Here is a 14,434-nt window from a genome sequence, read left to right as displayed (position 1 = left end):
AACAGTTTCTTCCCCCAAGCTATCAGACTCCTCAATACCCAGAGCCTGGACTGATACCTTAATGTCCTATTGTCTTGTCTATTATTTATTGTAATGCCTGCACTGTTTTGTACACTTTATGCAGTCCTGGGTAGGTCTGTAGTCTAGTGTAGCTTTTTTATGTGTTGGTTTTTACGCAGTTCAGTATAGTTTTTGTACTGTGTCATGTAACACCATGGTCCTGAAAAACATCTGATTTTTACTATGTACTGTACCTGCAGTTATGGTCAAAATGACAATAAAAGTGACTTGACTTGAAATTGTAGCTAAGGATAAGAACACTTTTGAGTAAAATGAAAATGTACTTCCTGTTAATTGTGAGAATTTTCAGACGTCATTAAAGGAGGCCAGAGCCTTGGGAGACGCTGGTAGAGGGCTAGAGGCCTCCGAGTAGATCAAGAGACACAGAGAGGCTGAATGGGAGGCCAGATGTCTCAGAAGAGGCAGGGCTTTTGAGGGGGGCAGAATTAGAGGACCGAAGAGAAGCTGAGGTGAGGTGGGGGGAAGCTAAAAGAACCTGGAGATCAAAGAGGAAGGCCGGAGGTCTGGAGAGAGAAGTCATGAAGGAAAGTCTAAAAGCCTCAGAAGTGGCCGTAGGTGAACCCAAAAGGGAGGCTAAAGATCTCAGAAAGGATCTGAGGGGGAAGCCAAAGGAGAAGCCGATGGGGAGTCCCAGAATGCGAGTGATCTTTTGCAGTGATTGGGTCAGATGAACTGGCAGATTATGGTAGAGATATAGTATCACAGAATCTGCAAATTCTGCAATAATACGATTTAAGTAAGGTCATGGATTGTGAAACGACTACTGCAAATTAGATCCGATGGTGTTGATCTAAGAGTAGGGCCAACATTTTCCAAATAAAAAATTCTAAATCCATCTTTAGAGTCATCCCACTTAAGAATGTGAATAAGGAGTATGACTGTGGAAAGAAGTGAGGTTAGTGAGCAAGACCAGGGCACTGAAGTGGGTTTCCTTGAGTAAGTGGCTGCCATTAGTGACATAGGGGATAATGTTTGGAGCTTCAATCTTGGGCCTGTGCCAAACCTACAGGCCGTGAAGCTTGAGGAATTAGGGCCATGATTTGAGCAGTCAGTGCCACAACTGGCTCCAGTCCCATGGAATAAAAAGGTAAAAAGGTAAAGCCTCTTAAGCATTAATCATTGCATTAATGCCTTGTTTTGTAATCATCATATTGATCACCAGTTTAAAACCATTCATAAAGCATGGTAGCATAAAGATTAGTGCAATGCTTTACAGTGCCAGCGGGAAGATTGGGGTTTAGTTCTCGCTGCTGTCTGGAGGGGGAATTCATGGTCACCTTGTGAACTTGAGGGTGTATTACAGTTACGGTTACTGAGTTATAGGCATGCTATGTTGGTACTAGAAGCTGGTGGCACTTGCATGTTGCTCAGCACAAAATTTGCCGATTGCTTTGATGCGAACGACCCTTTTCACTGCATGTTTCAACATATATGTGACAAATAAATCTAACTTTTACCTTTAAGCTATGTGATAGATTTGGTACTGAAGCTTCTCATATTTCAAAATAAAAGAAAAAGTGTAAAGCAATTTGTCTATCACTACAGTGTGACAAGATTCATCTTGTCTCCAGAGAACAATGAGTGATTTGTCATGATGTATTGATTATGGTTTGCAATTTAAAAGAAACCACCCTGAATGCAAATATGTTTGAGTCAGAACGAGGTTACATACAGGTTAGCACTCATGAAATGACACACATTTACTTTTCATTGTCTCAAAATAGTTTACAGCTGACAGAATATTTTAGAAGTGTAGTCAGTCACCTTCACAATGTTGGGAACATGGAACCCAACATCCCTACAGAAAACTCGAATCAAAAGCGTTGTGAGAGTTGCCAGATAGTTTGTTTTTGGGATATTGATTGAAGGTTGAACATTGTTGAGGACATCTGGATGACCACTTTTACTTCTCTTCAAACTAGGGCCGTCAGATTTGTTTTTACTTTTAATTGTGTTTTTTCTTCATGTGCCCTGTTTTGCACATTCTTTCTTTTCCTGTGTGTTGGCTGAAGCTCTTTGCCAGCAATGCTGTGGCAGGCAGCTTGTCATTGTACCTGTACCTCACAGTATTTATGATATGACAATAAACTTAACTTGACTGCAAACGTTTCACCTGAAGGACATCTCGTTCAGATAGCGCTGTTTATATACACTGTGCTCGCCAAATATTTTCCTTTGATCCCCTCCTAACTTCTAAATCTATTTGATCTGAATTTAGATTTTATCAGCATCAGGCTCAAATTATTTATTACCCCAGTATTTGGTAAATGATCATAAAAATCTCAGTATTTTGAGGGAGACTTTGCAGCAGTAGAACAGGCCCTTCAGCCCATCTGGTTCCTGCTGTGTTGCCTCATGAGCTAGTCCCATATGCCCACATTTGGCCTGTAGCCTTCTAAATCTCTCCTACCCATGGCTTTTAGATGATGCTAATATGCCCACCTCAACCACTATTTCTGGCAGCTCATTCCAACTACTCACCACCCTCTGCGTGAAGAAGCTGCCCCGAGTATCCCTTTTAAATCTCTCTTCTCTGATCTTAAACCTGTGCCATCTTGTTTTTTTGTACCCTCTCTCTGGGATAAAGACTATGTGCTTTCACCCTTTGTATGCCCCTCATGATTTCATACACCTGTTACCCCCTCAGTCTCCTAAATTCCACAAAATAACCTCTCCTTCTAACCCAGGCATCCAAGTCCAGGCAACATCCTGGTAAATCTATCTTGCATTCTTTCTAATGTAATAACATCTTTCCAATAACAGGGTGATCAAAACTGTATACAATACTCTAGATGCAGCCTCACCAACATCTTATATAACTGCATAATAACTTTCCTTCTACACTTAGTGTCCTGATCCGTGAAGGCCAGCATTCTTCACCACCCTATCTACCTGTGACAGCACTTTCAGGGAACTATACAAATACACTGTAAGGTCCCTCTGTTTCTTAACATTCCCCAGAGCACTACCCTTCACTGATTAAATCCTACCATGGTTTCATCTCCCAAAATGCAGTACCTCACACTAATCTGGATTAAAAAGCCATTTGTCAATCTTCAGCCACATGCTTACCTGATCAAGCTCCCCAATCATTTTTTCAAAACGTTCTACGTTATCACTTGTTTTAGTATCATTTGCAACTTACTAACCATGCCTTGTACAGTCATGTCCAGATTGTTTATATAAATTACAGACAAAAGTTCCACCACCACCCCCTATTCACATCACTAAACAGTGGTCTAGTTCCTTCAGTTTGAGAAACATCCCTCAACCATCACCCATTGCTTCTTACCACTTTGCCCATTATGATTCCAATCTGCTATCTCCCTGGATCCCATGCATTCTATCCTTCCAGACTAGCATGCCATAAGGGACCTTGTCAAATTCCATGTAGACCACATCCACTGTTCTATCAACCTGTGTACCCTCTTTCAGAGAGCTATGAACTTTGACCACGAGATCCCTCTGCTCAGCAGCACCTGAAGGGTGTTACCTTTAACAGTGTACTCTCTCTTCACATTCGATCTCCAAAAGAGCAACACTTCACATTTGACCAGGTTAAACACCACTCGGCATTTCTCCACCTACATCTGCAGTTGACCTATATCCTACTGTATCCTGTTCCAGTCTGGCATGTTTTTGCCAAACCACCAACCTTCGTATTATCTTCAATCTTACAAACTCACTTATCTACATTTTCATCCAGGTCATTTATATATATCACAAATAACAGAGGTCCCAGTATGGATTCCAGCAGAGCAGTGCTTGTCACAGACCTCCAGCCAGAATAAGCCCCATCAACCAATACTCTGTCTTCTATGGACAAGCCAATTGTTAATCCAAGCAGCTAATTCACCGTGGATCCCATGCATCTTAATCTTCTGAATCAGGCTCCCATGAGAAATCTGATAAAATCCTTACTAAAATTCATACAGACAACATCAACAGCTCCACCTTCATCACCTCCTTGAAATACTCAATCAAGATCATAAGATTCGACTTGCCCCACCCTAGGCATTCCAATAGTCCTTAATTAGGTCATGGTTTTCTAATAGCTTAGATATCCTATCTTTAAGAATCCACTTCAGTGCTTCACCACTGATGTGAAACTCACCGGTCTGTAGTTTCCAGGATTATCCCTGTTTCCATTCTTGAATAATGGGAAATGGTAGCTACTCACCAGTCCTCCATGGCCTCATAATGTCTTGAAGGCCTTTAATACCTCCTCCCTGCAAATTTGTACATGGTCCAAGACAACATCACTCATTTCCCCCATTTCCTTAATTTCCTTGAACATTTTCTTGAACTTTGTGAGCATGCAATGTTGGTGCTGAAATGTGGGTCAACACATAAATTATGGGCTGCCTCCAATACATCCTTGGCAGTGCTGGTTGTTAATGCAATTGCTGTTTTTTGCTGTATGTTTTGAAGTACATGTGATAAATAAATCTGAATCCAATCCTTTTCTCCACAGTAAAGACAAATATTCATTAAAAATGTCTCCCATTTGCTTTGGTTGCACACACAGACAGCCATGCTGATCTTTAAGGGGATCTATTCTCACCGTTTTACTCATGATACCTACAGAATCTTCTGTAGTTTTTCCTCACCTTGCTTGCCAGATTCTTCTCAAATCTTCTTTTTGTCCTCTTACACTTATTTTAGTCATCAAAAGATTCACAGGTTCCCAATCACTTCTGCACACTTTTCCCTAACCAAGCTCCAATATCTCTTATGAACCATGGTTCTCTAAACCTGCCAGCTTAGCCCTTCACCTTAACAAGAACATATGGATCCTGAAGCACTGGAAGATCCCACCTAATAGCTCCCAACTTTGCACTTCCCTGCTTCATGACCTTAACCTGCTAACCAGCCGTATCCTCTTCCACAACTATTTTAAAACTTATAGAATTCTGGTTATTGGACCCATGAAAAATTTCTAAGTCAGGACTAATTTGTTTCATTCTCAATCATGCTTATAATTAAAGGGTGCGGTAATGGTCTGCAGAGCTTTGGAATATCGTGAGTCTGTGAGACTGATTATATGGGTTCTTATATAGGTTCCTCTTTTATTATACTCAAACAGGTTAAATTAGCAACTGGGTTTTCTGCTTGTGCATTCATCTGTAAGTGATCTTCCTGTCGATTGAAATGAAATTGTAAACTGGTGAACGTGCAAATGGAAGAGACTAGCCAATGTGATTTACTCTGCTCTGACCTAACGTGGAATTAAAATTTTTAGTGCATATTTTCATGTTGAACAAAATGCACTGAAGCACACTAATGAATGAACGTGAATATTTTCAAAGATCCTCTCAGATTAGGTCAAAGCTCGAGAACTAGATGCTATGCATTGAAAGATGCAATTATTCTTAGTGCTAGTAACTGTTTTGCCCTATTATGATTTCAAACACAAATCTGTCAAAATTGCAAAACTGGGTGCATTCTTAGTAAAAAAAAATAAATCAGTATTTCCCCCTCACTCCTTCCAAAACTAACATAAAAGTACTGTACAGCAAATAGTAAGGCAGCTCACAATGGAGACTTGTACATCTAAAGGTAATAATGGAAATAAAATCATTCTACTTATCTGGATATTTGGAGTTTTACGCATGCTTTGAGTTCACATTCTGCACTTTGGAGAAAACTGAAAGTATAAGTCTCCCACATTTGGACATTAAAGACAATGTTATTTAGGAGCTGAATTGATCATGAACTTCTCACCACCTCAGATGCAGTCAGATTCAGCACTGGAATAATTACGAGGGGAAAGAAACTAAACCAGAGATAGATGTAATATTTTCAATAGCAGTTTTAAACAGTTTTGAAAAATGAATTGCAAACATACAATTATGTTGATACTATGTTGTTATTCCTTTCCCACAGAAATGGCCAAGAGAGTTGGAAAGATCAACCATGAAGGGAAATTATTTGAAGTGCAGGCTCCCGATAGAGGTGGAGTAAATTTGGAACAATCATTATTCGTTGGTGCAGAAATATTTCTCATCATTTAGCAAAATTCAATATGTGCTCCTGTTTGAAGTATTATTTAAATCCAGTGCTATTTTGGTCATATCATTGATGTGAAGATTATAGAAACTTTCTCTTTAGTTCTCTTAAAGATTAACATCCCTTCATCATCTGAGGCTTCACTCCTTTATTCACAAACCAGCTCGTCAATTCCCACAATTATAATTAGTTGGACCTCACCTCAGGCTACATTTGAGTTACAGAAAATTTAACCAATAGGCTTGTATTAGCATGTCTGTATTTATATAGATTAAAACGTAGTATTTAAGTGTAATTACAATGAAAGATTACCTCTGAAACCACAAGAGTAGAGTTCAAGTAGTTCTTGAGTTCCCAGGATATATTGTATGTTTAGCTCTTTGACCTAATATTACTGGGTCTTGGTAAATCCCAACTTCTCATTTCTCTGCTGCCCTTCAACAACACGTCTGTAAGTAAAACTTCAATTCCCATGTGAACAGTAAGAACACACTTTCCTCTCTTGCCACAAGCTCTCCACTAGTCCACTGCCTCATACTTTAAGTCTAACACATCGTACTGAATGAGGAGACACAACTTTCAAACTTAATTGAAATGGTTTCAATTTGAATATATTATAAAAAAATACGAACAAGCATATGTGAGGTGCAAAAATATTTACATGAATGACACCAAAAATGTGAGTTTACCTTCATGAGGAAAAGATAAACTGTTGTGTATTTAATATTTAAGTAATATTTGAGTAGATTTGTATACATATTGGTTGATTAAGCATTCTTGTACATTTGAATAATAAATTACGGTTATATGTATAAATACACAAATTGCATTCGTCATTCTGTTACCACAGGATATGTGCACATGTCGCGTAAAGTAAACTTGAATTTAGACTTCCATTTATGGACTCCTGTGTCTTCCTTTAAATCAGTTTAATATTTTGAAATTACAGAACATAACATATCAATACCTTATATCCCACCTAGGTAGCCTCCTTCCTGCCAGATTGAACATCCAACTCACTGACCTCCGTTGATACCCCTGGCCTCCACCCTTACCCCCATCCCTATCTATTATTTTAGTCTGGTTCTCTTTCTCTTTCTTTTCCCCTCTCACTATAATCTCTCCCCCCAGCCCTACCTTTCTCTTTTATTTCCCATAATTTCCACCTTCCCCTAGCCCATTTCCCTCCAGCTTATCACTTCCCAGCTCTCTACTTTATCCCTCCCCCCTCAACCATCCCATGTTACTTCACTCCTGATCAAGGGTTTTGGCCCGAAACGTCGTTATTACCTCCTCCCATAAATGCTGTCTGGCCTGCTGAGTTCTGCCAGCATTTCGTGTTTTTTTACATATATATTCTACGTCACTTTTGAAGTGATAAAGCTGAGACCTAACCCAGTTTTTGACTACAGAGTTATGAAAGGTTTTAGAAATAGAGTGAATCTATCTGTGAGTAACAAAAAATCTAGAAACCATCAATGCAAGATAGGAACCAAGCTGGTACGTTGAAAGAAGCTTCTTCACCCCGAGTAGTGAGGCAGCAGATTTATGATTGAGGGAGGAGTGGGATTGCTTGTGAATGTCACAATCGAGGCAGATGGCATCACTGCATTTAAGAGAATCCGAATAACCATGTGGGGCACAAGGTAATGGGAGTGTACTGTGGAGAGCATTCTGTGTGTTTTCATCACCTCCAATGCACTGGATCGAAAAATGCTGCATAGACTCAGCCAGCTTCAATGTGGCACTAGCCACCCCACCATCAAGGACACCATCAAAAACTACCATCAGGGAGAAGGTACAGGAGCTTGAGAACACACATTCAATGTTTTCAAAACCACTTCTTCCCCTCTACCATCAGATTTTTGAACAGTCCATGAACCCATTATTTTTTCTCTCCTTCTGCACTTTTTAAAACATATACAGTGAATTCTGGTTAATTGGGACACATTGGGACCAGTGCATTTAGGTCCAATTAAGCAGTTGCCCCATTTAGCTGGTTTTATGGAAATTGTTGTAAGGTATTAAAAAAAGGCAAACTACCATTTAACTGAGTAACAAATGATGTATTTAACTAAAATACAGAACAAATTGGAATACTACCAATACTACTACAAAACTATAAAACTGTGTATTAGTTCCTAATAGATATCGATGGAGGAATTCATTCAGTGTTCATAGCTCTGTTATTTTAATTGACTGTAAATGAACAAAGTCAACTCAGACACCTAGTCAGATAATGGACTGCTTTCACACAATTTTTTTGACGATTGATTCCTCCAAATCTTCATTTCTATTGTAACATTCAAGATAATTGCTGATACCTTTAAATTCTTCATAGTTCCTAACTTGATGAAGTAGTGAAATCATTTCATTTTCACTCACAGCTGTTTCTAGCATCTCAAAGCCTGAATGCTTAAAACTGCAAGGAGTAGAACAGTTCAGAATTATTTTACTACTCATTCTCACCAACTATCAGTGCTTTTTGAAGACAAACACATGCAACTGACGTTGTTTAAAACTCTTTGCTGCAAGCACGGTGTTTAACAGCCACACAAATGACACTATTCAGTAAGAAGTCTCCTGTCCAAATTAAGCAGCATATTGCTCCAAATAAATGAAGGGAATCCGATTAGATTTTGTTCTTTAAGAACTGTCCTAAATAAGCAGCTGCCCTGATTAACTGATGGACCAGAATCTACTATATTTCAAATTATAGCTTACATTATGTATTACACTGTACTGCTGCCAGAAAATGACAAATTTCATGACATATGTCAGTGATAATAAACCTGATTCTGATGAACAGTTATTCAGGGAAGGATGGGAAAAAGTACAAGTGGGGTATAAGAACCTGGATGGACTGGTGGGAACAAATGGTGTGTCCTTGTGCTATGTCCCATGAACAGTGTTTGGATTTAGACACAGACACGCTTCTTGCCCACTGACTTCAAATGCACCTACACAATGCTGAAGCATATCTTTAACAACTTTTGCACTACGCTTGATTGAAGTTGAGTTTCCCATCCCCTTGCCTCCACATCCCCAACATGGATTAACCGTCACTGCTACCCCAACTAACCTAATGGGTGGCCACCAGGAGATCATAGCTGTTGCATTGGACAGTGTGAAGGTGTTCGATGAAGCAGTCCCCCATTCTACACTGATACAGAAGACTCCACATGACTCTCTTGCCCATTTGTCCCTCCCCGCAGAACTCCATCCCAGCATTTATCCCTGTAACTGTACCAAGTGCTATACTTCCTACTTTACCACCATACAGGGCCCTAAATAGTCCTTCCAGGTGAGGCAGCACTTCATCTGAGAGTCTGTAATGGTCAACTATGGTATCTGGTGCTCCCAGTGCAGACATATCTTAATCTTCCTTCTCATTTTCAATCACTGCATGGCCTTCCTCTTCCTCTCTTGCCATCCACTGCAGAGGTCCACTTAAAATTTCTCTATCACTCTCTTGATTTTCATCCTTTCGCCACTGCCTACCTTGATGCAGCTGTGTGGGCTAGAATCTCCTTCTAAACCTGCCCATCCCCAAGGCCCTTGAAGCTTGCTTTTTGACAATGTTCCCCTGTCCTAATGCTTACCTGATTGAATACATTTTATTTGACGAAGTTCCTATGAAACATTTAATGTTGATTTAGCGATGGATGAATACAAGTTGTCATGTAGATTCCATGATAGGGATCCTGTTCTCAAAGCTGCAACTCCTTTATCTTACACTTTGCAAATTACTACTGAAAAAGAGGCAATCGACCATGCCATTTATGTCCCTGGAAGTTGAGAGACTGCAATCTCACGCTGTCAGTTTATCGCAGACACTTGAAAAACTAATTCAATCCAATGTCTGTTCTTCCTATGCTGTACATCATTAGGATCCATTCTGGTTGCTGCTCTTTCCCCACTTCATTCTGTATTCTGCTCCCTGTTGCCCACGGGAGCTCCCACATCAGCTTATTTCCTCTTTCCTCTTCTCTCCCATATCTTTCACTTAACTCTCATTGAGTTTCTACTGCGAAACAAACTCTGAAAACCTTTTTTTTTTGAACAATTGGAACAAGTCAGTGCAGACAGGTAAAGTTAAATAACTCACTGAACCACTGTCATTGGAACTAACAGAAGGATGACACAATACATTTAAACAGGTGCCACATCATAGACTCATTATTAAGGTCCAGGCATGGAAAGCCAGGATAAGCTGTCTTAAGAAAGAGAGAAAAGAAATTACTTAATGGTTATTAGCAAGTTGCCAGAAGTTTGGTGTCACATGAAATTTTGAGCCCTAGACTATAAATGTTCCTTTAATGTTGTTCATTTAAGAATTGTTTCACCGGACTAATTGTTTCTATTATTTCATCAACCCTTGGGGAAAGAAATGAATTGCCAGCTATTTCATAAACAAATATATTTATTGATAGGTTAAATTGCTGACTATTTACAGTTTCTTAGCGAGTGAATAAGGAAGTTACTGACACATGCTGCCTGATTTTCTGCTTGAAGAAATTGTGAAATTTAGACAATTCAAATGTTAAACACGTACATGCCCTTCCCAGTTAAGATGAAATGTGGATATACACTCTGTGGCCACTTTATTAGGGACAGGAGTGGAACTCAGTGTGGTCTTCTGCTGCTGTAGGCCATCCGCTTCAAGGTTCGATGTGTTGTGTGTTCAGAGATTCTACACAAACTAATTTTGTAACGTCTGGTTATTTGTCGCCTTCCTGTCAGCTTGAACCAGTCTGACCACTCTCATTAACGAGGTGTTTTTGCCCACAGAACTGCTGCTCAATGGATTTTTGTTGTTTTTTTTTGCACCATTCTCTGTAAAAGAAACAGTTGTTTATGAAAATCCCTGGAGATCATCGGTCTCTGAGATACTCAAACCGCCCCATCTGGCACCAACAATTGTCCCATGATCAAAGTCACGTTTCTTTCCCAAGCTGATGTTTGCTCTGCACAACAACTCCACTCCTTGACCACATCTGCGTACTTTCATGCATTGAGTTGCTGCCACAGGATTGGTTGATTAGACATTTGCAATGATGAGATGTACAAGTGTACCTAATGAAGTGGCCACTGAGTAGACAGGGAGGGAGGAAGCTGTGGCAGTAAAAGGATATAGTACAGGATAAAACAAATCAACCTGCCGAAGCCCCTGGCAAATAGTTCAGGCAAATAACCTACCTAAAGAATGGAAGAGCAGCGACAGGAAGCATTTGTATAGTGTATTGAGCTGGCCGGCTGGCAGGAGACAAAAGTACTGATGTTATTGTATCTCACGGTTCACAATGGGAGAGGGAATTGTACCATACCATAAAGATCTCAAATAGACCCTGGAGAATTCACTACATTAACACCCCAATGATCTGGCACCCTGAGGCTGTTGCTTGTATCGGACCAGCAGATTCTCGGACATTGTAAAGGACTTACATTGTCCCCAAGCACTTTTATTTAACTTTTATCCCCTATGCATGGTAAAAACAGATTTTGTAATGAATCCTGTGCATTTAAAGTGAGTGAGAAACTGACTCCTGGTCAATCACACAAGCTGAAATCTACCTATGTTCTTGGGGTTCTTGAACATAGGGTAGATTTGCATACAGAACTAGAAGGAAGATTGCTAGTACGTTTCAGCTTGTTTGATACAACAAGGCTCAGTTCCCACAAAATGTTTGCTAAAGGTTTTCAGCCTGAAACATCAACTATACTTTTTTCCATAGATGCTGCCTGTCCTGCTGAGTTCCTCCAGCATTTTGTGTACTGCTCAGATTTCCAGCATCTGCAGATTTTCTCTTGTTTGTGAAGGCTTAGTTCCCAATCCTGAACGTGGGTCTGGCTTCATACCAGCCCAAGCTCCAAGTACTATTTAACCAATCTCATAACTACCTGGATCCATGTAAGGATAATAAGGACATAGTGTACCAATCATGCTAGAATTTCTGAATAATCAGATATCAGATCGGTGGTGTTTAAATGCTGTTCTGAGCTGTTCTTTGCTCTGTTTGAGCTCCTCAAACAGTTAACTATGATGATATGGAAAAACTGCTTCTTGGCAGCCATAAGTAAGTGATGTGATGGTGGTAACCCAGAATCCAAATGGTGGGAGAATTGCACAATTTTCAATTGGTTAGTCAAGATGCACACATCTGCCAAGGTTTTAAAAAGTCTTCTGATCAAATCAATCATTACAAATGATACTTTGCATGTGAAAACCATATTATTATGACACAGATTGATTTACAAAGTATGTCATTTGCAAACTTAATTCAAGAACACTACAATTTTGCAAATAAACTTGTTTACATTCGTTTAAATTATTTAAAATCTCAAAAAACTTTTCACAAAAACTAACAATGGGAACATGACTTCTTGAGAATAAACTATATTTAATAATAGTAATAAACAGAATGAAAGTAATGAAACCAGAGTAAAAGTGCTTTGTTTGCCCACCACTTGAAGATATTTAATTCATATTGCAGTCTAATTTGAATTTTAGGGATATTACAAGATGATTGAAAGTAAAATTATAATAATATTTTGTTGTGCTGAAGATCTACCCTTGAACAATAAATATTTCTCCCTCATTTGCAGAACTTTCCCAGTGTTTATCTGTGCATGTCAATTTGTTGAATACTTTAAACACCCACGATACATAAATTTGAGATAACGTATTTTTAGGCAGCATCTGCAGGTGACCAGTTTGACTCTCATACCTGCGAATGAGCAGCTTCAGAGTCTTGTAGGAGCCTTTTACCAACGTAATGGCCTCTTGTCTATAGCCACTCAGTTCCACATCATTGATATTGACGACTTCGTCTCCCACCTGCAGTTTGCTTGTGAGCAAGTCCGCTTTCCCTCCTTCCTCAATCTGAAAGAGAAGAAAAAAGACTAAATTAAAGGAACAAAACTCATGCTTAGACCCTTCAATCATGGTTGAAGTTGACCTCCTGCAAAGCTTTAAGTTGCCTTGCTAATTAAACTGTGCCACCGTAGTTTTTAACCTTGACCCTGAGTAATGAGGAGAGCCACAATCCTGTGGTATTCATGGCTCCACCTGAACAGAATTAGTCATTCACAAAACACTGCTCAGAAAAGGTCCTATTCTTTTTCATTCTCAATGGCTTAGAGGAGCACAACTACTTTAGCTTTGGATTTTGAACACAATTGTGTTGGGCAGCTTTCAAGGATGTCCACACCGCATCTTCTTTAACAATGTGAATAAAAGTTCTGCGTCAATGTCTAATGTAGAGAATTAGAGACAGAATTCACCTCTGACCCATTTGTGTTGCATTATCTTATGAACAGGTTCTTTTTAAAAATCTTTGTTTCAGAAGAATATTACAGACATGTTTGTGAAATCTATGACTGTTTTCCCAAAATATTAACTGTTCATTTCTAATATTATTAAAGCAATCCGCTATCCCTTTTCTCTTAAAACTAATATAAGTTCCTTCGATCTAATCATTGCATTAAAACAAAGGTAAAAAGTGTTTATTATCAAATAAATTTAAGCAATTCAGATTTCAAATTCATTCCAAATATTCAGCAAAAACTTACATTGAATGTTATTATTAATACAGCAATTTTAGAAGTACAATGTAAATCTGATTTCAGTAGATATTTCCTGCTAATTTCTTTTTAAATAGACAGACTAAAGATCTCCTAGGATTAGGTTTAAAATGCAAAATTGGGAATAAATTTGATATTTACATACTTGGGTAAAAAGTAAGGCATTGAGCTGTTTCTCAAAATTTAGCAAAATCTGGTACTAAGTTCCCCAAAAACCTCCAGTAACCTTTGATCCCACTCCATAGATCAGCCAATATCCTACTGTGGAAATCCAGACAATGATCTCCTAATCCTACAAAATGTACCCTTCACTATACAATGCTGAATTACAAAGAAATTCTTAAAAGCTTTTTTGAGATTTTAAGAAGAAAAATGGTCCCACAGAGAAATTGGAGACTGCTTCATACACCAGCTCTTTCAATAGAACTGGGTAGCATTGGTCTTCCAAAGAATTAACTAAACACAATAGCTTCAAATCCTCGAAGATTTAAAGTTTCCTAAACAGCCAGCTTCAATTGCCTTAAAAATTGTATAACTTGCAAAAATCTTTTAACAAGTCAAATTAACTATGCTTGGGTGTCAGAAACACTTTGAAGGTGAGGGTACAAAGGAAATTCCACCTTCAATCACCACCTATAAATTGGAGGCAATATGGAAATTAGGCACAATACTGAAAAAGGGAAGGATTAAATAAATGCCCAGTATTAATTACTGTAAATATTTTATACAAGAGTGATGTTATTCTTTTATTGATCTGACA

At 38.9% G+C, this 14,434-nt stretch overlaps 1 protein-coding gene across 2 annotated transcripts in view; it reads right to left on the bottom strand.

Moving 5' to 3' along the window:
• shroom3 (shroom family member 3) overlaps nucleotides 1-14,434 on the bottom strand; it is a 429,988-nt gene that overhangs the window by 201,889 nt on the left and 213,665 nt on the right. Inside the window, exons 2-3 of one of the 2 annotated variants that reach the window (XM_059988824.1) lie at nucleotides 12,819-12,973; nucleotides 11,290-11,346 (exon numbers count right to left, since the gene is read on the bottom strand). In XM_059988824.1, coding sequence (XP_059844807.1) covers nucleotides 11,290-11,346; nucleotides 12,819-12,973 — 212 coding nt within the window. The remainder of the gene's footprint in view (nucleotides 1-11,289; nucleotides 11,347-12,818; nucleotides 12,974-14,434) is intronic. The other variant, XM_059988825.1, reaches the window with a different exon arrangement.

This window comes from Hypanus sabinus, chromosome 14 (assembly GCF_030144855.1).
Source record: "Hypanus sabinus isolate sHypSab1 chromosome 14, sHypSab1.hap1, whole genome shotgun sequence".
Lineage (NCBI taxonomy): Eukaryota > Metazoa > Chordata > Chondrichthyes > Myliobatiformes > Dasyatidae > Hypanus > Hypanus sabinus.
Note: the sequence above shows the minus strand (reverse complement) of the source record. Positions and strands in the feature narration are given on the sequence as shown.